This window comes from Sebastes fasciatus, chromosome 5 (assembly GCF_043250625.1).
Source record: "Sebastes fasciatus isolate fSebFas1 chromosome 5, fSebFas1.pri, whole genome shotgun sequence".
NCBI lineage: Eukaryota > Metazoa > Chordata > Actinopteri > Perciformes > Sebastidae > Sebastes > Sebastes fasciatus.
This window is the reverse complement of record NC_133799.1, coordinates 7,016,865-7,042,160: the sequence shown is the minus strand read 5'-3', so window position 1 is coordinate 7,042,160 and position 25,296 is coordinate 7,016,865. Positions and strand designations below refer to the sequence as shown.

At 38.2% G+C, this 25,296-nt stretch overlaps 1 protein-coding gene across 8 annotated transcripts in view; it reads right to left on the bottom strand.

The window, feature by feature from the left end:
• Positions 1-24,595, bottom strand: part of ptprc (protein tyrosine phosphatase receptor type C) — a 28,046-nt gene extending 3,451 nt beyond the window's left edge. Inside the window, exons 1-30 of one of the 8 annotated variants that reach the window (XM_074634799.1) lie at positions 24,445-24,585; positions 24,250-24,359; positions 20,344-20,361; positions 16,901-17,044; positions 16,678-16,695; positions 16,286-16,534; positions 15,953-16,189; positions 15,747-15,860; positions 14,792-14,926; positions 14,510-14,665; positions 13,831-13,980; positions 11,982-12,193; positions 11,812-11,875; positions 11,435-11,543; positions 10,821-10,858; positions 10,394-10,503; positions 9,223-9,313; positions 9,030-9,106; positions 8,817-8,853; positions 8,008-8,105; positions 7,531-7,656; positions 7,161-7,318; positions 6,220-6,355; positions 4,958-5,107; positions 3,446-3,536; positions 3,189-3,325; positions 2,816-2,941; positions 2,594-2,716; positions 1,177-1,337; positions 130-265 (exon numbers count right to left, since the gene is read on the bottom strand). In XM_074634799.1, coding sequence (XP_074490900.1) covers positions 130-265; positions 1,177-1,337; positions 2,594-2,716; positions 2,816-2,941; positions 3,189-3,325; positions 3,446-3,536; positions 4,958-5,107; positions 6,220-6,355; positions 7,161-7,318; positions 7,531-7,656; positions 8,008-8,105; positions 8,817-8,853; positions 9,030-9,106; positions 9,223-9,313; positions 10,394-10,503; positions 10,821-10,858; positions 11,435-11,543; positions 11,812-11,875; positions 11,982-12,193; positions 13,831-13,980; positions 14,510-14,665; positions 14,792-14,926; positions 15,747-15,860; positions 15,953-16,189; positions 16,286-16,534; positions 16,678-16,695; positions 16,901-17,044; positions 20,344-20,361; positions 24,250-24,313 — 3,465 coding nt within the window. In that variant the 5' untranslated portion in view covers positions 24,314-24,359; positions 24,445-24,585. Of the gene's footprint in view, positions 1-129; positions 266-1,176; positions 1,338-2,593; positions 2,717-2,815; positions 2,942-3,188; positions 3,326-3,445; positions 3,537-4,957; positions 5,108-6,219; positions 6,356-7,160; positions 7,319-7,530; positions 7,657-8,007; positions 8,106-8,816; positions 8,854-9,029; positions 9,107-9,222; positions 9,314-10,393; positions 10,504-10,820; positions 10,859-11,434; positions 11,544-11,811; positions 11,876-11,981; positions 12,194-13,830; positions 13,981-14,509; positions 14,666-14,791; positions 14,927-15,746; positions 15,861-15,952; positions 16,190-16,285; positions 16,571-16,677; positions 16,696-16,900; positions 17,060-17,193; positions 17,442-20,343; positions 20,362-24,245 lie in introns of those variants that run through there. The other 7 variants (XM_074634801.1, XM_074634797.1, XM_074634795.1 and 4 more) reach the window with 7 other exon arrangements.
• Between the last annotated feature and the right edge of the window lie 701 nt (positions 24,596-25,296).

Genomic DNA, 25,296 nt, shown 5'->3' with positions numbered 1-25,296 from the left:
CAACTTTCTGCCTATTCTCACTTTAAATGATACATCTGCTGATATTCAAAAATGTTATTATCTTTAAGAAATGCTATGAAAAGACCAAAAATTGACAATTTATACAGATACTGGGTTCCTCTTTCTTACCAGGTTGGAGAGCATGCCTTGTCTCTCCTTGCGTAGGGTTTTGACCACCTGGAAAACATCCACCAGCTTCTCGGTCTCAGCGCTGTCCAGCAGGTTCCACAGAGCACAGAAAACCCCCGTACGGGTTGAGCCATCACTGGGGAGAGGGAGCGCACACAAAGAGGTTGAGATCACATTTTCTCCATTATTTTGTATCATTTCCCCCCATTAATTTCTTTAACTTCACCTTTTCCAGGTCATGAAGCATCATCCCTATTTCTATATTTATAAATATATTAGATTACTGTTGTTAATTGCTACTAGATATGTTAATGATTTCACACATATAAAATGAACTTGAATTTTTTTGTTATGTATTTGCAGAAAAACATATCCCTGATTGATATGTTGATTGCTATTCCTGCTCTGTTCATACATGTTGCTCTAAGTCGCTGTAAGTAGCTTAATAAAAGCATCTTATTCAGCCAAGGCATTTTTTTTTACTCCTAAATTGCTTCTTTAGAGCATCCTTAAGTGTAATTATTAAAAGTTTGAGAAATATGGGGCCATTTATGCAATTATGTTCATACCTATGTGTCTCTAGTCCATTCATAGAGAAGATAATCATATACACGTCTTCCTTGTAATGAGGTGACACTACAACTCTGATTAAACTGCATATTTTTAGTAAGATATCTAACCTTAATTTATTAAGTAAATGATTGGTTATTTGTTCAAGTGTATCATGCCTGGTGTCCCCCAATATGTTCTGACATTTCGGGGCTAAAATTAAAATCACTATTTCAAAAAAGATATGTAACTGTAAAGCTTAAAGTGGTGTCAGATGATCTGTGACCTTTATCAAGCTCTTTAGGCCGACCTCGTAGGAATCGCAACTTGGATCTGTTCAGAAACTCAAGTCGCTGGGGGAGGATTTGTCTTCCAAAAGAGATTAAAGGCCTGAAATTGAGCTTTGAAAAGCTCCTTGTGAAAAACTGGATATGTTGTGGTCCTATACGAATTGCCCCTTTAAGATTCCAGAGGACACTTTCTGTGAGGTTGTCTTACTTGCAGTGGACCACGACGGTCATGCTCCTCTGTGACTTGCTGCTGCCACTGCGGTTCTTGATGTCCTTGATCATGTCCGTGAGTTCTTGAGGTTTCTCTGGCGGCTCGCCGTTCGCCCACTTCAGGAACTGGAACTGTTTCACCGGCCGACTCTCTTTCCTCTGTGGACAGGAGTGGCGTGGAGTTAAAACAGCTTGTGACGTAGAAATGACCAGAGGTGGGGACATGAGTCACATGACTTGGACTTGAGTCACAAATTTGATGACTTTAAATTCGACTGAGCTCAAGTGGACTTGAGCGTTTTGACATGAAAATATTTTATACCTTCCCCCAAGCCCAAAGATTAAAAGGTATGTTATTTAAAAAGTGTGCCACAAATCAATTAATTTCTCTTCATATCCTGAATCACCTCACGTTTACGCTATTCATTCCCAGCAAGTCGACATTTAAAGCAGCAGTGGGTAGAAATGGAGCAAATATGATTAAAAAAAGTTATTTTTATAAAACGGTCACTATATCCTGACAGTAGTGCATGAGACAGGTAATCTGGAAAAAGTCATGTGCCTCTGTGTCCAGCGGTGCTCCTATTGGCATCTGCAAGATTTCAGGGGCCGGAGGAAAACAAGCAGTAAGAGCTGATCTGGAGCCTGCCGTCTCTGAGCAGCTGTCAATCACCCGCGAACTCTGATCAAATGGTCAAACTAGGCAGCGCTGATCAAATATGAATCAATATTCTGTTACTAAATATGAGGAAATACCAAGCACCGCCCAGCAGCTGGAGCAAACTTTCTCATTTTACAGCTAAACAGTACACTACAAGACGTTTCTGAAAATACGGCGAGAAATAGGCATTACAGTAACACCTGTGACCTGACCTGTGATTGGCCAAAGTCTCCCGTCACGGGCTAGATTTTTTAAAGCCTGAAAACAGAGCCATGAGGAGGTGCAGGAGTCTAGTCTATCTCAGAACACTTGAATTACAATATGCTGAAAGGTTGTTATGGAATTTTTCACATTCTGCGTACTGCAGGTTTAATTCCCCAGATCCACTATGTTTGAACCAATCCGACAGCATCCAATCAAGTTACTGAGCGCTAGTTAGAAAAAATAATACCAGAGATAATTTCGTTTGAGTACAAAAACTATGCGGTTATCAACAAAAAATGAATTGCAGTATGCAAAACGTACGGTTCGAAAATTATTGACGCAGACTCAAATGGCATTACACTTGGTGAAGAGTGCATTATGTCTCGTAACTCAAAATTTTGCACTTGGGACTTGAGTGCAAAGACTTGAGACTTAGTTGTGACTTGCAAAACAATGGCTTGGACTGGAAATGACTGGTCACATCACAGGCTGATGCTGCTAAACATGGGTATAGAGCAGACTTTGTTAGTAGGTTGCTGCTGTTTGTTACCTTGACGTGACGTAACAGCATGTTGCGGCTGATGAAAGTCGGAGAGGTGTCCGTGCTAGCCACCTCCACCTCAAAGTCCCCAAATGTTTTCTTCTCTTTATCCCAGTAGACACAGTCAGACTTCTGTGAACAAGAAGACACACAAGAAAACAAGCGTATTTACCATATTATGTACCAAGAGCATATGTAAAGTACATACATTACATGTGCATGATACTTTACCTCACTGCAGTCTGAGAGCATGACAATAGTCGATGCTTTCTTCTGGTAAACCATGGACCAGAAGTCAGCCACGGTGTCTGGCAGCGGAGTCTGAGCTGCGATGAAGGCGCGTGGGCCCCAGTACCCCTGTGTGGGCAAGAAAACACATCACACATCTATTGTTGTACACGATCCAAACAAATAGGATGTGGTAAAATTTAATTAGACTTGTTTTAAAATTCAAGCGGCTGCATGAAAGACAGTAGCAGGTGTTATCTCATTAACTCTGAATGAGTTCCTAACAGGAACACACAGTTTGTCATGCTGCATTAAACAAAACACAGGTATTTTTTGTCCTGGCATCCAGGTTAATGTCGGAGGTAAAATAACGTACATCTATGTGGGAGGCATTGATGTATTTAGTGGACTCCTCATCCTCCTCATCTGATGACTCTTCCTCGTCTTCCTCATCGGGGTCACTATCACGACTGCGTCCTTCATCTATCTTCAGCAGCACTCGGTTGTAGTCATCTGAGTGAAAATTAACATATTTATTTTGGTATATGATGAACACCATAAACATACACTATATTCAGTACTATAGCTGTTATTCTACAGTGTAAAATGCAATTGTGTTGAGCTGATACTCACATGGGATGACAGTCGCAGAGCGATTCTTCTTCTTGTTCTCTTCTGTCATCCCTGTGTTGAATGTCCTCCAGTTTTTAAAGACGGGGAGTCTCTGAAATTAAAGACAAAGACTTTTCATCATAGTGATATATTAAGGTGCGTCATTTATTCCATATTCATTAATAAGAGGTGGGCAGGAAAAAAGAGAAAAGGTAGGACTACATTTTTACATTTTAAGGCGAGACACCCCAGGCAAAAACATTGTTTTTCATGCACAGGTAAATTTTGATATGTTATGCTATTTTGTAGTAGTAGTGGAAAGAAAACATCCAAAATACACATTTAGGTGTTTATTTTACTATTTTGTCTATTTGAATCTGATTTCTTCTAAATTCATCAAAAGTAATCTTTTTATGCTCTCCTTTGCATATTTAAACATACAATTCCAGAAAACATGCAATACCAAAATAATTGTCTTAATGTTAGTAATCAACTGGGGAAGTTTCATGGTGGTATGTATTGTTTAAAATGTTTTACCCTATTCACCTGTAGTGTCTTGCAAAATGCATATTACATATCAAAATTAGTTTTTTTCTCAGACTCTTTCATTTCATTCCTATCTATATTCTAAAGGTTTTTACAGAGGGGTTTGCTCATATATCATTTATAGCCTGATTTATAGAACATTTTATTCCTAAAAACATGGCAAAAATATATATATATTTTTATATGGTTGTTGACAATATTTTGGGATTTATGGAGTGATAAAAAGATATATCTAAAATGTTCCTCTATAAAACCTTTGACATTAATATCTTTATCAAATGTTCGGATTTATGTTCTGGAAATGTATGAAAATTAGCACATATTAAATAATATAATGCATCATTTGCATATTTAAACATACATTTTCGGAAAACTTGTAGTACAAAAAATAATTGTCTTAATGTAAGTAATCAACTGGGGAAATTTCATGGTGATATCTATTAGTTCAATTCTTTACCTTATTAACATGTAGTGTCTTCAAAATATAGGGAATTTTACAAATAATATCTTTAGAGGCTGTTTTCTCAAAATTATTTTTCTCAAATTCTGAGCAAGAAAATCTCCACTTCAGCAGCACTTACATACACCAAACATCCCAGAGTCATTACTATCTACATTCTGAAGGTTTTTACAGAGGGGTTTGTACATATATCATTCATAGCCTGATTTATGTGATAAAAAGAGCTATACAAAATTCCCTCTATAAAAACATTTGTCTCTAATATGTCAACAAAACCTGGCTTTATCCAATGTTCAGATTTCTGTTCTGGAAATGTATGCAAATTAGCATATATTTGATAAGATAGTGCCTAATTTGCATATTTAAACATGCATTTTCAAAAACTTGTAATACAAAAAATAATTGCTTTGATGTAAGTGATCAACTGGGGAACTTTCCTGGCGATATCTATTAGTTATTTGTTATTCAGCTGGGGTGTCTCCTCTTAGAGGGATCAGAAACACTGATGTTTTTGTGAAGTGCCGTACGTCAAACTCCTCCTCCATCAAGGTGGGCTCATTGCCTGAGGTCTCCTGTTGGAGTGCGCTCAGTGTGCTGTGGAGCTCAGACACGGTGATCTCAGTCTCTCCGAACTGATTGTGCTCCAGCAGCGCCTGGTGGATCAGGATGTACTGGGCCTGTGTCAGGACAAATGCACTTAATAAACAAAGGATATGCAGATTGGTGACAGAAGAAATATGCAAAAGACAAACGTATTTTGAGCTACACAATCCACGGCTCAGATTTCTACAAGGTTGCAAGTCCCAATCGAACTCATCCACAACTCGTTATCTCTGCCTCCTTCTCTGTGATTCATTTAGATTTAACAAACAAAATGCTGCTTTTGTACTTTGTCAACTTTAGTGCTCTCCATGAAAAGAGTTACCCTCCTAAATATGTTATGCAGTAAAATATACAGTGCACATGCTCATACACATACTGTGCACAAATTATTATTTTGGCTTCTGCCCTCTGGTGGGTGCTAGAGAGACACCGTCACACTCTAAACCAGCCACGTGTGTTATGTACTGTATATTCATACTATATCACGGTGTAACACGTTCAAAATGTATTGTGTAATGGCTGCACCTGAAGTGTGCCACCAAAATCACTATAGATTTTCAACAGTGTATTGTTATATACAAAATAAATAAAAGGTGTTGTAAATTAATTAATTAAAAAATAAGAAAAATATATTTAAGTTTGACAATTAATAATTGAGTTTCCGTATTCTGTATTAAATTGATGAATTATAAATTGAATTTTAAACTGAAATCAAATAATTGGTATTAAAAAAGCCTTTAAAGTTTACTTTTTGTTATTCCACTTACTTGTGTGTATATCATATTCTACCTCCAATCTTTTATTCCTGTTTGACCATTTACATATTTTCATATGAAGCCACCCCTGTATACATCATTATTTACTTCCTCAAATGCCCTTTGCACTGCAACCAGACCACAATCTTGTAAACACAGTGTAGAGTAACAATTTAACCTCTTTATATATTGTGTATGTTTGTTTGTCTACCTATTTGCTGTACATAATAGCTGTATCTATGCTTGTGTATCCTTGTCTCGCTTCATTATCTTTGTTTAGCTGTGTGTTCACTTCACTTCCTGTACGTTTGGTCTTTGCACTGTGAGAACTGGAGTCAGATTCCTTGTCTGTGTCAACAGACTCAGCCAATTAACTTGACTCTAATGAGACACACACGGTGTCTTAAATATGATCTAAACTGATATTTTACCTCTACTTGCACCATTAGACATCTCTGTCTGCGGAGTCTGACGACGTAACCGTAGATGTCCACTCTGCCCTCCGCCTCCAGACACTCCATCATGGCGTCGATGCCGATGTAGGTGCCCGTCCTGCCGACTCCCGCGCTACACATGAGATGATAACATTGTGTTAATGACATGTCGGTGTATATGTCTATCAGTGGCGAGCAAAGGTGAAGTCAAGCTTTAGTTTAGAAGCAAATAGAGACAGGAAATGAGTCCGCCTGAAACCCGATGACAACTTTTAATCTGTTTTTTCCTCAGTTCAGAAGTCCTAGAAGCAATGAAGCAAGTTCAGATGGGTGCCTGAAAAGACACTTGTCAAAGGACTTTGGTCATTAGTAGAAAGAAAGGAATCCAGTCAGACTTTCCCCAATTAGGAGTCCAGTTTGGCATTACATGGATATGAACACAAACTGTACTGTTAAGTAAGAAAGTACAACTAAATGCAGTTTAGCACCTAACCAGATACAAACAGTAGCCCATGTTCATAAATATATATATAGGCCTACTGTATATACAAAGGTAAACAGATGTACAGAATGAATAATAAATCAATAAGATGATGATAAGAAGAAGGTATATGACTGTGATATATATATAAAATGAACAAAACACTATACAAAATGCAAAATGAATGCAGGTATGTCAGTAATGCACTAAATACTGGGGACATAAGCACTGGATGTATTTTCAGGTTTGGCATGCCCAGTGTAGAGAAGAATAGAAACAATGGTGTACTCTGTGTCTTCCAAATACTAAAAGAAGAAGAAAGCATATCCAATGTAGCAAATGTACAATTTTGTTCTGCTGTTAGCCAATTAAAATGTTGTTTATTTTGATGTTTGGAACAAACAGAAGTGAGTGTGAGTGTGAGGTGACCTGCGGCAGAACGGGAGCTTGAACTTACCTGCAATGAACGACGATGGGGCCGCTGAAGAAATTCTTGAAGGCGTTGACGCGCCGCCTCAGCTTCAGGAGGAGATGTGGCTCCCCAGGGACACCGTGGTCCGGCCAACTCATGAACTGGATGTGGGTCACCTCCCTCTCTGAGTTCTTCTCCTTCCTCTGCACACACACACACCGTACACAAACAGATGGTTATGGAAAACATGCACAAAGACATATAATAACACAGATTTATTCATATTTAATCAAGTTTATCTATTGTGATAAAGATGGCCAGATATACTGGCCTTCACTTAAACACAGACACACACACACACGAGTTAAAAGTAACAACATACATTTCCACGGTTAAACGTCTGATGGAGACTCACATTAGTAAGGCTGAGGTGGCGGATGGTGTAATCTGGACAGCGGTCCTCTGAGTTCAGCTTCACTATAAACTCCTCATAGATCTCCGTCTCCCGGTCTTGAGACGGCCAGTACTGCGCACACTTGACCTGCAACACAACATGAGAGAGGAGACACAGTGAGTGACAACCCAGTTTTGCATATCAGTAACACATCAGTAACACTGCTGACTGAGCACGGTAACACTTCATTTTACAGGTCCGCAAATTTCATGGTAACTAGGTGATAATTAGCAAGTAACCTATTTGAAGTTTCGTTGGAATTACTGTTCCAAATACTGTGTGTGACGAGTTGGGATGAGAACGTGTTGGTTTAAGTGACAGACGGACTCAAGTCAGTCAGTTATGCAACAATTAGCTGTTTTTGCAGGACAATACTTAACAAGTACCAATGTGACATTATAACCAAAGTCAACAAAAAATGTAAACTCCTGTTCTCACCCTGTTGCCCTCTTCACAGCGTGTTACCATGACGATGATAGAGGACTGCTGCTCCCAGACCATCCTCCAGAAGTCACTCACAGTCTCGTCCTTTGGCCCTGCAACACACACAGAACATACGTATATATACTGTACACACAGGCATGTACACCAGTGACGTACCTTAAACTTGCATTCTTTCTAACAGCCAGCAGGGGGCGACTCCTTCAGTTGCAAAAAGAAGTCTGATTGTATAGAAGTCTATGAGAAAATGAGCCTACTTCTCACTTGATTTATTACCTCAGTAAACATTGTAAACATGAGTTTATGGTCTCAATCGCTAGTTTCAAGTCTTCTTCAATACAGCATGATGTTCATTTAGTAAATTATGGTCCCATTTAGAGTCAAATAGACCATAAAGCAGGGGATGCTTTAGGGCGTGGCTACCTTGTGATTGACAGGTCGTTACAACAGCATTGTGCGGTCTGGGAGTTGTCCGTGTTTTTGTCTTAGAAATTTAACGCTTTCACATTGTGTTTCAGTTCATGAAAGTGAACTGTAACATTTTATTCCCCCAAATATGTCTTATTTAGCATTCGGTTGTACTTAGTTCCACCATCTTGTGTCACTTCTGGTTGCAAAAAAAACAAGATGGTAATGGCCAAGATGCAGAACTCGAGGCTTCAAATCGGCCACAAGCCAACGGCTGACATCACGGTGAATACGTCCACTTCTTATATACAGTCTATGATGTACATTTAGTTTCAACCAGAAACATAACTCAAGTGCACTGACTGAGTGTGAAGATGTGAATAACATGAAAACTTTACCTTGAGCTGCAATGTACTTTTTGGATTCCTTGTACCCCTGCAGGAGGAAAACAAATCACATTCAATAAGGTGCGTATTGTCAGAAAAAGATCATGATGCCAAAATGTGGCCCTTTAACATGTCTATTATTGCTATTATGTTTCAATTTGTGTGTAGTTTGATGTTTGATAATTTATAACTGCAGCAGTAGTAGTAAAAGTATCTTTTTCATACATCAATGAAGCTGGCATTGATGTAGTCACATCCTGCCTCTCCATTTCCGGTGGTCAGCTGGACACGGTTATGATCATCTGGTTCGAGACAGAAAAACAAAAACAAACAATGATTAAAAATACACATTATACATGTGTTAAGTGCTTTCATCTCTTTTATCTAAAGAGCTTCACGTGTTGTTGGACAGACTCACATGGCAGGATGTCCACGTAGCGATTCTTGGGGACGTTGCAGGGCTTTTTGGCCTCTTTCACGGAGTACCTCGAGAAGATTCTGGGGATGCTCTGAAAGCAGAAACAAATTATGTCATTTACCAAAGTCAAAGACCAAGCAGCAATTCTAGAGTACCATTCACACTCTTTCTAATCTATAATTGGCCAATGCCCCTTAACATGCACATCCAACCTCCTTGGTTCAAGTCCAGCTTTGGACTTTTGTTATATGCCATCTGCCTCTCTGCCGCCCCATTGTTAACCATCCAAGACGCAACACCCCAAAAAGAACACATATATAAAATGTTTATTCAATCTTGTGAACGGCTCATTGCATGAGTGGAATATGGTCTCAAAAAATGTATGTGCAAAATTAAAATGCCTCTATTTTACATGGCAATATTTTAAAATTACCAACGTGTTGCGACTGCCTTGGGCCTTCATCAGGGTCATTGTCACTAGTAGCTTGCAGACCTAATCAGTAGAGTGGGCGGGTGGTTCTCTATCAATGTGCAAGCATATTAGTCCAAAACAAGGAAGTGATACATCATTGATGATGTATCACTTTCTTGTTTTGGCCAAGGAGGGTGAAAAGAGGAGATGTTTCGGCGAGTGCAGGCCAGATTTTACCGTGTACTGTATGTGTTGTACCCCAATGATATGACGCGATTATGACACGATGATGACTTTGCAGTATGCAAGCCAGCATGCTTTTCTGTCTATTCTAACCCACAATCCTCTGTGCAGCGGATATATTAGCAAGAGGGTCAAAATTCAAGGCCCAATGTTGTGAAGAAGTAGTATGTCCCAATTTGTATAAATACTGCATGCAACAGTACATACTTAGTGAGGGCAGCTGCAGTACGTACTAAAAGTAAAAAGAAAAAGTATGCGATTTGGAAAGTAGCCCTCCTCTTTCAACCCTCCTTGGTTTTGTCATTTTAATTTTGCACAAACTCTACAGTGTGCCTTGGATTATTTTTGAAGGAGACTTGCATTTTATACTTTTTTGAGACCATATTCCACCCATGCAATGAGCCCTTCACAAGATAAGCACAGTACACTTGAAGGATCCAAAGAGCACCTGTATGTGATCACCACAAAGACCCAGTAGTGCTTCTACTCCGTTGTCTTCACAGATATAAAATGTACCTGAAACTCAGCCAGGAAAAGTCGTCCCTCATCAGCGAGCTTCCTCTTGTAGGCTTCCAGCAGGAACTCTGCTGCAATCGGCTCAACAGGCAGCAGGTTCTCCTCATCATCTACAACACCAAACCAGACAGCAGATAAGAAACAGAAACAAAGTAATGCTGTAATGATAGTAATTTATTACTAGTCATTACTAAATTACAGTATAGTAAATATTTGAATATATTTCAGTGTAATTTTAATGATTTCCTTTGAAACATGCTTCTACATTATCCAACAAGGAATACAGGAATACATCTGTATATTCTGATTGTTACAAACATCATGAATCATTTGAAAACAGTAGCTAATGCAGGTTGAGTGATATTTATTATGTATCATCTGGTTCAAGACAAAATCCAGGAAATAGGAAATGTAAAAGTCTACTCACTTGGTGTCTGAATAAGCGACATGCTTTCACCCTGGCCACTGCAAAAAAAAAAAAATAGTGAAGATTTGCTTTAAAGAATTAAAATTATACAGAATATAGAGTGGAAAAAGAAGGCCTACACAAAGAGGTTATAACAGAAATAACAGCACTCTTCATGTACTGTAACTGATAGATAGATAGATAGATAGATAGATAGATAGATAGATAGATAGATAGATAGATAGATGTACTTTATTGATTCCAAAACATGGAAATTATTGTGTTACAGCAGCAGGTTATCCAAGCAATACACAGGAACAGTAAGTACAATGTGCATGTCAACACAAAATAAATATATCCATAGAGTACAAAATATAAAGGATATTGGAATACACTATAAATATACCCGATTACTACAACAATTATAAATTATAAACATAGAATAACCCACTATATACAGTACATCAGCAAGTGTGCAATAACATACTGTATACATTGGCAAAGTGTGCTAGTTACAAGGTTGAGGTAGTAAATGTGCAAAATTCAACATGTGCAAGATTATGTATATGTGTATTTGTGTAAAACAAAACAATCACACAAATGTAACAGTCAAACTGATGCAGCATGATCCTTACTTGGAGTTCCTGCGCTTCAGAATGTAAATCTTGTAGATGACCAGAAGCAGAGCCACCGACGTGAGGATGATGAGGAAGACCAGAAGCCCAATGACAGCTTTGTCATTATCTGGAAAAATGATGGGGAAATTACATCAAAGTGGTGGCAATTTATGTTAAAGATACAATGTATAGAAATGGATGTGTGTAATGTATGTCGGATCAAAATGTGTCAAATTATTTAAAAATGTAAAATGATGGTTATAACAGAAGAATATCAAAGTGGTGGCATTTATGTTTAAGAATGAAAGGGATCGTGTAATGTCAGTCAAAGCAAAGTGTGTCAAATTATTTAAGTGAACAATGTGAAAAAATTTGTGTCACTAATTAAATCATACAGGAAGTGGTCACGCCGTCTTTTTTCTTGGGTTTGCTCTCAAATTCTCCGTTGTAAGCAGTCACCTGGAAACACAAAAAATCCCTCAATCAGGAATTATAGCATTTGAAAAAAATATGAGGAATAAAGTTATAATAATCTAGTGAAACCAAAAACTGGGATTATACAAACCTCCACATTGTATTCCGTTAAATAGCTCAGATCTTCGAAGTTAAAGTCGCATGTTGTGTTTTTAAGCTCCTTGGTGACACCAGCATTGCGAAGACGTGCAATGAATCTTAGAGTCACCTTAGGTCCATTAAAACTACCTTTATAAACACATTTGACTCTAATCACATTATGGTCTACAACAATCACTGTCAGGTCATGTATATCATCTGGTGCTGTAAGAGAGAGAGAAAAAAAAAACACATTTTCCTTTAGATACACACTTTATGATTACTCACAGTTAAAGTGATACTTTAGCTTGCTATAACAGCAGATTAGCATTATTCAGCTGATTAGACTGTTATCGGGCCATTAAATGTGTGTTATCAGTGTTATAAGCACTATAGATGTGGGTCAGTAGGGCCCTGCTACACCAACTAGTAGGTTTTATCATCTATTCACATGGTCGATCACCAAAAGAAGGAACAAAAGAACACGACAGCGACCTCTAGGGACCGTAGTAATTATGACAGGAGCCAAAACTGAAGTGAGGCGCTGTAGTATAGACAGCCTGAAACTCAAACTCCAAAACAATAAAACTTAACGTTCATGCAGTTTTACAATGTGTTAGAACGTGTTGCTTTTAAGTATCACTTTCACTTTTATGACGCAGTACGTGTTGCAGGCCCCTACTGACCCACATCTATGGTGCTTATAGCAACCAATAACGCACATTTAATGGCCTGATAACAGTCAATTCAGGTGCATCATTAGTGTGTTGCTGTTTTGAATAATGTTTATAATAAAGTAATTTTCAATAAATTTTGAGGTAGGTATTGGGGTAATTTGACAGTAATTCCAAAGAAATTTCAAAAAGGTTACTTGCTAATCATCACCTAATTATCATGAAATGTATTATTAATTTAGCTGTAAAAAGTGTTACCCATGTTGGTATTGAATTTAGGATGCAAACTTATTCTATTGTAGTATTCTCAGTTCAGAAACACTCCTATCAGGGTCATCTATAACACCTCTCCCATTCGTTGTCTATGGAGCAGCTCCACACTTTATACTTGATGATATCACAAGTTTGAGTTTTAGCACAATAGTTCTTGGATTTGGGAGAGAGTTGTTCATGTTTACCAATATTTTGTGAACCATCTTAGTCCATAGGAATAACATGTATGAATTTTGAAAATGGTACAACCATCATTGTACTAATTGATTAAAATATATCTGTCGATAAATCTAGTCTATATTACTGCGGTACAAAACTCCAGATTCTATTCACCAGCTGTGATAAATGAACAGGTCAGATCTGACTGAAGATGGTAGATTTCTAGTAACAGAGATTAACACAGAGATTAACGACTTTACCTCTCTAATGACTGGAGCTACATCGTAATTTTCATTATACTGTAAAGGGTTCAAGTGTGATGTTCTTATACTGTAGGCCTACATACTGTATATTGGTATTGGTACTGTAGGGAATGATAGGCTGCCTCATTATCAGCATTTAACGTCATTTGTTAAAAAAGACAGACACGATAAAGAGTCTGATAATTACATAATTTATATTATGATAATGAAGAGAACATATTGCATTGATAAATTGTAATTACTATAATTAGCTTAAATAATAATTCAATAAATATTTATATTAAATCTTGTGTTGAAATTCAAATACTCATTTAGTAACTATATTTCTTATATAAGACCTTTTAGAGTCAGTGCGTCACAAGTTTTTTCACATACTGAAACAGTTTGAACGCTGTATGATCTTGACTTATATTCAACAATATGTGAAAAACACTTTTTTTGTATTTTTATATCACATAAGTGTTGACTGTAATCTTCTCTAAAAGACACTTACTTCCAGCCAAAGTTTTCTCTTTAACTTCAGTTGGTTGATGAACGTTCTTGTTGTCATATTTGGGCTGGACTTTACAGGTGTAGTAGGTGAACGGTTTCAGTCCAACAATATCACAAAATTTTCCTTCTGATCCCACTTTCTTAGCTGGAACTGCGACATAGTTTCATTAGTTAGGTTGTGTTTAACTGAATAACAACAAAGACAGAATAAAGGTAATATACAACAGCAGATTGTTTTGTTTCTGAAGTTACCCATAAAGTGACAAGAACATGGATATCAGTCAATCAATATCATCCATGTGTCATTGGTAGATCACCAGCTCTGCTCCTGCAAGCTAAAGCTCTACTATACATTCTGTGCTGTTAGACAAACAGGCTGGGAAATGTAATACGTGCCAATTGAAGCTAATATGTATTTTTTGTATCTTTTCAATATTATATCTGTATCATATTTCATGTCAGTTTTGTGAATCTTCTTCACCAAACTGTGACTTGTTATATCATCTCCGGTTATTTACACCGACCATCATGCTAAAGTGTTAGCATGGAGCACTGATTCAAATGTCAACAGTATATTTCACTATTTAGGTCAACTGACCAGTAAAATGATCTCCAAAGACTTCCAGTAGTGCATTCCTGTAAATGAATAAAATAATAGTTATCTAAACACTTTTACTTACCAATGGGACTCTGATGGGAGGGAGGAGGGTCACAACTGCAGTCATAAGAAAACTTCTGAAGATCATGAAGACCTGGACAGTTCTGACTGATCGTTATCCAACTCAACTTGATGGACTTATCGGTGGCACTTTGCTTTGTGTAGATTATTGTAATATCTGTTGGACACATCAGACATCTGTAACACTGAACTGATACCTGGAGCCGTTCTTTTTCTTCATACTTATCTCATGATACAAGCTTGTTGCTCTTATTTCACTGAGGTAAAGTGAATATTAACGTACCACAGTCGATCTTGAACTTGACAGCATTTGTGTTTTTTTTGGTGACGTTGTTTTCCTTGATCTGACCAGTACAGCTGTAGTCTGTGAAGGGCTCCAGCTCAGTCAGGTTCTTGGTGTTACTGGGTTTACCGTCCTCTGAGGAGACACAAGGATGACGACATTTATTCAACAGCTGGTATTTTTACCTTGGTGCCAATGAGCACTTATCTTTTGGGTTTAGATTAGATTACAGAATATTCTATTCAGAGCTGATTCACAGAGCGCATAAAGCAATACCTCGACTTCCTCTTACACCAAATGGAAATTCATTTAAAGGTACAGTGTGTAGGATTTGGCGTCATCTAGTTGTGTGGTTGCAGATTGCAACCTACTGAGTGCTCCTCCACTCACCCCTCCCTTTGTAAGAGTGTGGTAACGTGAGCCGCCGAGTGTAAAACGTGGTAACGCCGTTCGCCTCGCTCCTCACCATAATAACACTACTTTAGGAGCAACGGAAGTCAGACGGCGGCTGGCGGTACCACGGTTTTGGACTCTGCGGCTCACGTTACCACAGATTCACAAGCGTGTTGGAGAACTACAGTGGCCTTAAGGTAACATCAAAACCTGAAAGTCTCTCTCTAGAACCAGTGTTGGTTTGTCCGTTCTGGGCTACTGTAGAAACATGGCAGAGCAACATGGCCAACTCTGTGAAGAGGACCCGCTCCCTATGTAGATATGAAGGGCTCATTCTAAGCTAATGAAAACACAACAACTCTTAGTTTCAGGTGATTACACACTAATGAAAACATAATTATGAATATTATATTTCTGCTATAAATCCCCCAAAATGTTACACACTGGTCCTTTAAGTAAAACTGATTTTCATTGTCATTTCTGTTAGTCTTGCTACAGTGTCTCCACCTATTTCCATGTAAATCCATTAATAATGTTGGTGACAGAAAGTCTTTCCACTTACCCTGACAGGTGTAGTCGACGGTGAGATTTGTGCAGTTTGGAGGTAATTCTGTGTCTATTTTTACAGGAAGTTTAGTTGGAGCTTTCTGAGTTATTTCACTCACATTTAAGAACTCTGTGGAAAAAAGAAAACAGCACACACATTAAACATGATGAAATACGGTCTACACCACATGTAATTCAAAGTACACGAGGACTCAACTGTACCTGCAACAGTGATGCTTTTGGTGACGTTAAAGGAAGCCGTACAGTCGGAACGGAAGGTTGTAGTTAAATCGGTGCAAATGTCATCGAAACCAGGTTTGATACAAAACGTTTTATTATCAGTTTTGCACGGCTCAGCTGGAACATTATTTGATGCTGATAGAGAAGAGCTGATGTTCCAGTCACTCTGGTAACAAACATATCCAGGCATGCAGCTGCCCTCTTTAATGTCATCTTTACCTGAAACACACAAGTGGAATGAAATGCACAAATCTGTCAGTCTGTCTCATTTCTTAAATTAAATGAAATTCAACAGTATGAATTATTTTTACTCACTCATTCCAGATGTCATGGTTTCATTTTCAGGGTTACAGGGTGTTGCTTTGCCAGCATCAATGAATGCCACAGAATGCTCATATTCAGTACAGGGCTTCAGGTGTTCGATTTCATGGCTTTGACTGGAGAAGTGGATGGATTTGTTTTGTTGGCCTTCTTCATTAAGGGTTATGGTGTAGTTGCCAGTGGTAGAGCTCATCATCATGTCAATCCGGAAACCGAACGTGATGGGTGTGACGGTGTAAGAACCTGCACACAAAATCAACAGAGTTATAATGATGACATCTTTTAATCTCACGGTTTGTTCATGTAGCTGTTGAAAACCAATATAATTTATAGTTTGTTAAGGTGAGTGAAAGTATTGTATCTTGTAAAATAATACTGATACTCACACTGTGGAGGTGGAGGGGCTGGAGAACGCATTCAAATGAAATCAGAAAAGGAAACAACAAAATATTATGATTATGTAACTTTTAAATAACTCTTGCAAGTGAAGCAAGTGTATTAACCCATTTCTTAGCAGTGCTAGTGTTAGTAACTGTTGTCTATACTCGTATGAATAACACAGTCCTCTATAAGAACAAATGGAGAGCTTGTAAAGGAGAAAATCCCAACCTTCGGTGGTAGGAGTCACTGAGGTGATGGGCGTGGTGATTGTAGGTGGAGTCTGGTTGTCAGTGGTGTTTGTCTGAGAGTCTATTGGCTTGCTGGGTGTAGGTAAAGGTGAGGGTGAGGTGCTTGCAGGAGGAGCAGTGGTGGCTGTAAGATGGAGAGCTGGAGGTCACCTTCAAGTAGAAATACTGTACTGCCAATAGTCTTACCTGATATAATGTACATACCAGCAATATCACGCTGAATGCAACGCTAATGTTTCCAATCAAACATTAAACTGAGGCGGAATACATTACCAGACATGTTAGCTGTATAGAGAGTTGTATTTGGGGAGTTTGAGGTGAGTGCTGGCGAGGTGAGTGCAGGTTTGTAGGCAGTCGTTGGGGTGGCTGAAGACATGACAGGAGCTGCTGTCATGGTGAGTGGAGGTGAGGTGGTGACAGATAAGCTGGTTGCTGAAGGTAAAGTGGAATTTGTGGTGGTGCGTGGAGGTAAGGGGGTTGAAACATCTGCGTTCCAAGAAAACAAAAAATCAGGCCAAACACAGTATCACAATGCTCATTCCTACTTCATCTAAAGGTGCTACATGTAACATTTTCCCTCCAATAATGATGATCCTGTTTCCTCTTGTTACAAAGACGGTGTTGCTACTTGTCAATCTTCCCCTCATTTACTACACATTTGTTTTTTTACAAGAGAAGAAGAGGTGATAAAACCATAGTAGCACATGGATAGAGCAAATATATATTCAGAGGAGGAACTGCGGATTCAGCCGGATGTGCTCAGTTGGACTCTTCAGCTAGAATAGAGGAAATGGCGTTACCTGTAGCTGTGAGCTCATATACTTCCTGTTTTTGGACTTAATGCTGTCTTCCTTTGAAAAAACACTAGCAAGGTTTCCTAAGGGTTGCCAACCTCAACAGGATGCGTCAACAGACGTACAGTGATGGCCTTATGTTACATCAATAGCTACTGTAACTAGGGCTGACAGATAAATTATATTTTCATCGTCATCGCGATATGAACATACTCAATAAACACATTGCAAAAGGCTGTCTGAAACACGATGAATAAGAAAAATCAGTAACACTTCATTTTACAGGTCCACAAATGTCATGGTAATTTAGGTGATAATTAGCAAGTAACCTATTTTAAATTTCTTTGGAATTACTGCCAAATTACCCCAATATTTACCTCACATTTATCAAAAATGACTTTATTCTAAACATTATTTAATAATTATATACTAAAATGGCAAATAATTGTTAAAATAGGGCCCTTAGGCTTGAGAAGCGGCTGCTCTTCATCAGAGGTGGAAAACCAAAACTAATAGAAGACACTTCTGATCAGACACAAATCTCCTTATTGTGTGACTTATTGTCTACACAAATGTAACCTGGTAGCTGATGTAATGATTCAGGGAGTTTTAAAAGACATTTCTAAGAAGTTATTTGCTAATTATTATCTATTTATCAGCAGACATGGAAATAAAGCTTATCAATTAACTTTGTATTCTTTTCCTGGAAATGTGTTAAATAAATTACCAGCTATTGGGAAATAGTGAAATATAATTATTAAATAATGTTTTTAATAAAGTAATTTTCTACACATTTTTAGGTAAATATTGAGGTAATTTGTCAGTAATTCCAAAGAAATTTAAAATAGGTTACGTGCTAATTATCACCTAATTACCATGAAATGTGCGGACCTGTAAAATGAAGTGTTACCAAAAAATCATTATATTTAGGGATGGTTACCAAAACCCGTTATTAAACGGGCTCCGGGGCTGAAGACTGTAGTATTTCTTATCACGCTGCAGCCGCTCCCTGCTCTGTGTCGGAGCTCTCCACACACATAAACTCAAATGTAGTCTAACTGTTTAGGTTAGTTCACCATGTGTCCTACTTGTAAACTGATCTGCTGACTGAGACAAAGCAGCCCCCCTCTCTACACCAGCCCTAACATTACCTGCAGCAGAGGGAGGACAGAGGACAGGAAGAATGACTGATACTGACTGATGTCTGTTTTCTTCAGTCTTTCTATGCTTCACTCAGGATTTTCATTTATTTTAGTAAATTATTTATTTTATTAACATTTTAGAAGTGTTTCCAGTGAGATATTAATGAGTTTATATAGTGACTTTGCTGTTGTAAACATTACTGTTGCTGCTCTAGAAACAACATTTGGCCTAGTTATATTTAATATATAAGTATAGCTAATATGCACATTTCAATATTTGTTTATTTATCGCAAGTTATATCGTCATCGCAATATTCAACAATGTTATCGCACATCGCAGATTTTCCTCATGTCATGCAGGCCCACTACCTAACTTTGCTTCTTCACAGAGTCAATAAACTAACTATTATAAAACCAGAGTTAATGAGGACTCAGTCTGATTTGAAAGACAAGTTTCATCTCAACTTTGATGACATGTTTCCATAGCTTTCTCACAGAAACTGTAGGATGAACTCTTACAGTTTATTTCTATAAAGCCAGGATTAGTGGATAAGATGGAGACAAGTTTTCAGATTTTTTTCCTAACACTCATGATTAAAGATGGAGTATACCACTATTAGGAAATATTAGGAGTCATGTTTCACTGGCTGGATAATCAATGACTTGTTCCGTCCTATCATGGAAAAAAGTTGCGTCCGTACACACGCCAAGCACTCATCTAAATCCAAACAACAACACTCGACACAGAACTGCTGCTCTTCTCTAATTATGACTCTTGTGCTGTAAATTCTCCAGACTTGAGCTAAAGGTTTTCCAAAATGAGAATAAATGAATCTAAAATGTCATCACAACAGATCTCAGATATAGTAGAGCGTGACAAACAACCTGGAAAGTAACATCAATTTAGAAATCCTGCTTGTTCTTAACTTAGATGACAAGGAAACAAAAACGTGAATACATTTCATCAGGTGAGCAAGCAAGAGACGATTTCTGTGTATAACTTTATGAATATAATATGCGTAAACACAACCACACCGGATGCAGTCAGGTATTGTTAGTTTGCTTTAGCTCAGCTTAAAAGAAAGGAAATATTTACAGATTAGTTGCGTACTGTATGAACATTAGCGTTTCCTACTGCTTTGGTAAAGCAAAACGTTCAGAGAAGAGCACAAAGTAGAACACGGTTTACATGTTTTCTACATACAATAACTGTGTGTAGGTAAAGATTACTGTGGTCCCGCATTTGGTTTCCACATGTTTACTTTCAAAATGTTTATTGGTGTCTGTAATTAAAAGCTAGGGTGAGACAGGTCACTAAAATGGAGGCCAATGTCAACCGGCTTTGGTGCTGCTGCGGCCATGAAGAGATGAGACAGTGTGAGGTAGAGGGAGGCTGAGGTGAAGGTACAGCACAGCCGGATAAATAGAATTAAAGATTTCATTCATTTTAATCATTGAATGTTACATATTTATGTATTGACACTCACCTGATGGGGTTATTTGACCTGCAAAGAGAAAAAAAGGGAAATCATTGCAGCTTTTTTGTTATAAAAGAGAACAGTGTAGTGCGGAGAATATGCATGAAAAGAAAAAACATCAACAGTGATTTTTAAAAAGTGTTCTTTATGCTAAGTCTTATTAAAGTGTCCACTTTATCTGACAGATAAAACCCTTCCTGCAGGGCCGAAAAACTTTATCAGGTGTAAAAGAGGAAAGCGGCCATTTTCATCTGTAGTTCTGCACGAGGCTGTTCAACCTGGTTGCTAAAACAATGCGGCGAAGAGACGCACTATTTCAGAAGGCAAACCACTGTTTCCTGCTTTGCACTGAAACCTAGAACCTCCCCATACTTACACAATTAGTTTCAGTTTGGACAGATCATTAGCTGGACTTTCTCTCTTATAGTTATTAGAAAGGACAGCGTCACCTAATATTGTTTAAAATAATATCTATGCTTTATGCTGTATGCACTCAGTATGAACAAATACAATGTACATCTTTTTAAAACTCAGTATTCGATATTACATTAGTTTTAAGTTATAACAAAATAAAAAAGGTTTGTAAATGTAGTTTGGCTGTTTGCTTACTACATCCCTGATTTTTAAGAATGAGTTTACTGTAAACACATCTGAGCTGTTTGGTCCATTTCTTTACAATAATAGCAATGAGCAATGAGTGATGAGGTGACGGGGGACGGTCGAACAATGAGTGTCAGGATGTGGTTTGTGCTCTCGTTTCGCTGCATCGAGCAGCGGTGCACGCTCTCTGCTGTGACATTTCTTTATGCTTTGTGGTGACTGATATGAACTGTTTCAGTGGAAGCTATGAGAGCTGCAGTTGTGCTCTCTGAATATTTCAAATAGCTGGTGAGAAAACGTTATCCAAACACGCATTTTATCATAAGTTTGTTTCAGCCACAGCTTAAGTTTCTAAGTTGTTTTTAAAACTATAGTTTTAAGTGAAACCTCCTTGGTCTTTTGGGTACTTTCTTTTTCAGTGTCTTCAAGGTCACAAGCTTTTTGTCCGAGAGGAGGAGGGGAGACCAAAGAGAAGAAACTCAACACAGTTTAGTGACCATCAGAGCTCAAACACCTGACATTTAGTAAAGAAACCGATACAGTATCTGTCTCTTATGTATCAGTGATCACCATCATTTTTTTTTTATCTTTCTCTACTTTCTTCTCATATTTTTGCATTTGACAGCACGCTCCCCCTCCTCGTCCTCCCAGAAACAGCTTTAATCGTGCTTCATGTTTAACATTTCTGACCTCACTTCTTCATTTTACACTCACGCACTTCCTCTTTTTATTTCATGAGTTCTCAAGTCATTTACTTGTGCTCTGTCTCAGCCTGCTTGCTGCTTTGCTCTGCCAGGAAATGAAGGAAACTCAGAGTGGAACACGGAAGTGGCGTACATTTTGATCACACAACTCTGAAATGTTGCAGCTGAAGAAAGCTCGATAATGTTGCATCTTGATGGGACACTGTTGCTCTCATCCAGCTGGTTTAAATACATTTATTTGGTGCGTTTAAACAATGAGGAAAAAGTAGCAAAGGAGGTCAAAGGAGGAGTTTTGAATTGTGTTTATCTCTGATCAGTTTGTGTGTTGGGTGAAAGCTCTTCTCACATTTTCTGCTGTTTAAAATGATGGAAAAACACCATAACCTGTGATGCATATACATATAGCATGTCTTCAATAAGTATTCACTAATAAATATCTTCCCGAAAGATGAAACAGGATGATATGATTTTGATACATTAAATACATTTAGCTGATAATACTTCTATACTTTTACATGAGTAGGATTTTGAGTGACTTGTAATATTTTCACACTGTCTACTTTCACTTAAGTAAACTAAAGTACTGCGCGTCATTCAGCTAAGAATACACTATAACTTCTTTTAGGCTATCGTTGAAGGCCCAACCTGAATACATTCGGTGTAACAATACCACTCTGTATAAATAGCCTACTCTTGCTTTTAAAACTGTGCTTAAGTAGAAGTATTATCTGTAACATTTACCTTTAAAGTGTAAAAGTACCTGCCTTTCAGGCAAAAGGACCTCTGTTAGAGATATTTTGTTATGCAGTGTATTAAACTGTATTCTAGCTATTCTTTTATACTGTGGGGTGGTTAAATTTACTGCATAAGTATGCATTGTATTTTATGTGATCATTCTAAGTTTTTAAAATCATGATCTGCAAAGTAACTATAGAAAATTAAGTACAGTACTTGAGTAACTGTAGGGCTGGGCAATATGATGATATACGGTATATCGTCAAAGCGATATAAAAGTGTCTATTTTTATATATACTTTCTATCGTGATATAGGCTAAGCATACATTTATTTATTTTTTCTCTATAATTTCGCTTAAAAATGTTCATTTTGCACTCAAGTTCTTAAAAGGAGAACATACTCAGTACTTTCTTTTGCAAGTATTTAACTCACACAGGTGTATACAAAAATAGGCTTTACCATGTGTTTATTTCATATAGACTATTTATTTATTGCATTACCAGAAAACATACTATGTCGTGATATTTATCGTTATTGAGATATGAAATGACCTATATCGTGTTAGATTTTTGCCATATCGCCCATCCCTAAGTAACTGTACATGTACTCAGTTCATATCCACCACTGGTTAGATTACTAAATGATTTAAAACATAACCTCATTGCCATTATAAAACATTGTTTTAATTATGAAAAGCGATGCTCGATCAATGAAAAAGGGAAGACGTATATAAATAAGAAGCGTCTGTTGATGCGGTGTGCCATGATGACTCACCTCGCACACTATAGCTGAGAAATATGTTAGAAACCCACACTGACCCTGACTGACATTAAACACAATGCAATGAAATAAATACAGCTAAGGGTTGATTCAGCTCAATGTGTACAGACGGCTAAGCTGAAAATAGCAGAAATCATTTGATGTGTTGAACAGTAGCAGAACTGTGAGTGATGCAAGAGGCAGTAAGGTGGGTCTGACTTAACACACACACACACACACACACACACGCGCACACACACACGGGCGCGCACACACACACACACACTCAGATGTATATCACATACAACACCCAGAGCCACTAGGGTTGAAGTGAAGAGCTTGCAGGGACACACCCTGAAAATCTTCTCATCTCTGACACGCATGCACACGGGCACACGCACATTCACGCATATATTCACGCACACACACACACACACACACACACACACACACACACACACACACGCACACACACACACACACACACACACACACACACACACACACACACACACACTGTGTCAAAGCAGAACAGAAACATGATTGCAAAAATTCCCACAGCTTTGTACCGAATGAAAGAACCCGTTTTAAAGAGAGTCTTCTTATTAACAGCCGTCTTTGATTGAACACAACTGTTTATTCTTTTGCCAAAGGGGCTCACAAACCTGTCACTGTTCAGCTCCTCACATCACAAAGCGTGCGCAGTAATGTCTTGTGTTCTCGGGTTTGGAAAGTTTAAGAAACGTGAAGTAGCACAAACGGGAGGCGCAACTCAAAGACATGAGATACTGTAGCTTGTCATTTCTGCCCTCCGTTTCTTACTTTAAATGATTTGATTTTGTGCGGTGATGTTTTCAAAAAAGCAAATTGTCAAGCGCTTGCGCTGACAGATTCATGTCTCTATCTGAGGCACGGAAAGTTGTTTCACCTTCTCTCATAAACACAATCAACCATATGCTACAATTTCAAAAAACAGCCAAGTTAGGAGTTTAGAATAAGAGACCTCATCACCTACAGTTGGCTATCACTCATGTTTTGCATCATTTACAGATTTCAGATGACAGACACAACTTCATAAAACATCTTTTCCTTCATAAAGAAGATGAAGATACTTACAGCTGGCCAAACCGATGATCCCAGCCCAGAGCAGCAGGATCTTGAGACCACAGAGACCTGCCATATCCAGGAGTTAGGGTGTGTACGGCCACACACCATACAGTATAGTCCTGGTGGGGACCAACAGGCAGATAGCTGGATTTCCAATTTTTAACTCAATTCTAACAGAGAAATAAATTACTTTAAACTACATACGTTCTGTGTTTTAACAGTGGACGCAGCTTCCTGGACTTGTTCCCCAAACCCTATAACCTCGCCTCTGGTTTCAAGTCGAGCAAGTGGGAGTAAGAGGCTGACTTTACCTTAACGTTTAGTGACAGGAAGCTTCATTTCATTTCAGCTACGCCACCAAGAACAGGAAGTCAACTCTCTCATCTAATCTTCACTTGCTTCTGCTCAAGTGTGAAAACCCTCTGACTTGTGAAAGAAAAAAAAGAGTGAAGTTTAACTTCAGGGTGAAGCTTTTCTTTTATTCAAAGATTGTGTTTGTGACATATTAGACTTTTAATGCAAATTCACAGTTTAACTCCATATCAACAGACAGAGAAATGAAAGAAAATGGAGATGTTAACACACACTGAGGCTCCCAGGTTACTCTCCTCTATCTTGTTGGCTTCTGTTAGAATTAAATCAGAGCTGAGAACATTTTACATCTGAGACACGAGACATACACTAGTGAAACTTCTCAGAGCTCCCCTTCTTTCTCGCTGACTCCTCCCTGCTCTTACAGGCCTACAGTCGCTCGGCCATGTAATCACAAACTCACAAGCAGCTAGCAACTGCAACGTGCAAGAAAAAAAAAAACGCCGATTTTCCTTTCTTAAACTTTGCTGGGGTTTTTCTTCTCTCTCAATCTAAAGAGAGAAAACATGTGGCCATTGGCTCCAGAAGTGAATTTCTTCATTTCTGCTGTTCCTTCTGTGTGAAATACATTTATAAGGGATGTTAGATCTCTTCAAAGTCATTGATCGCGCGTGGCGTTTGATCATCGCTGCCTTGGAGCCCAAAAAATGCTTTACTTGTGTTTACATACACAAGAAAATAGGG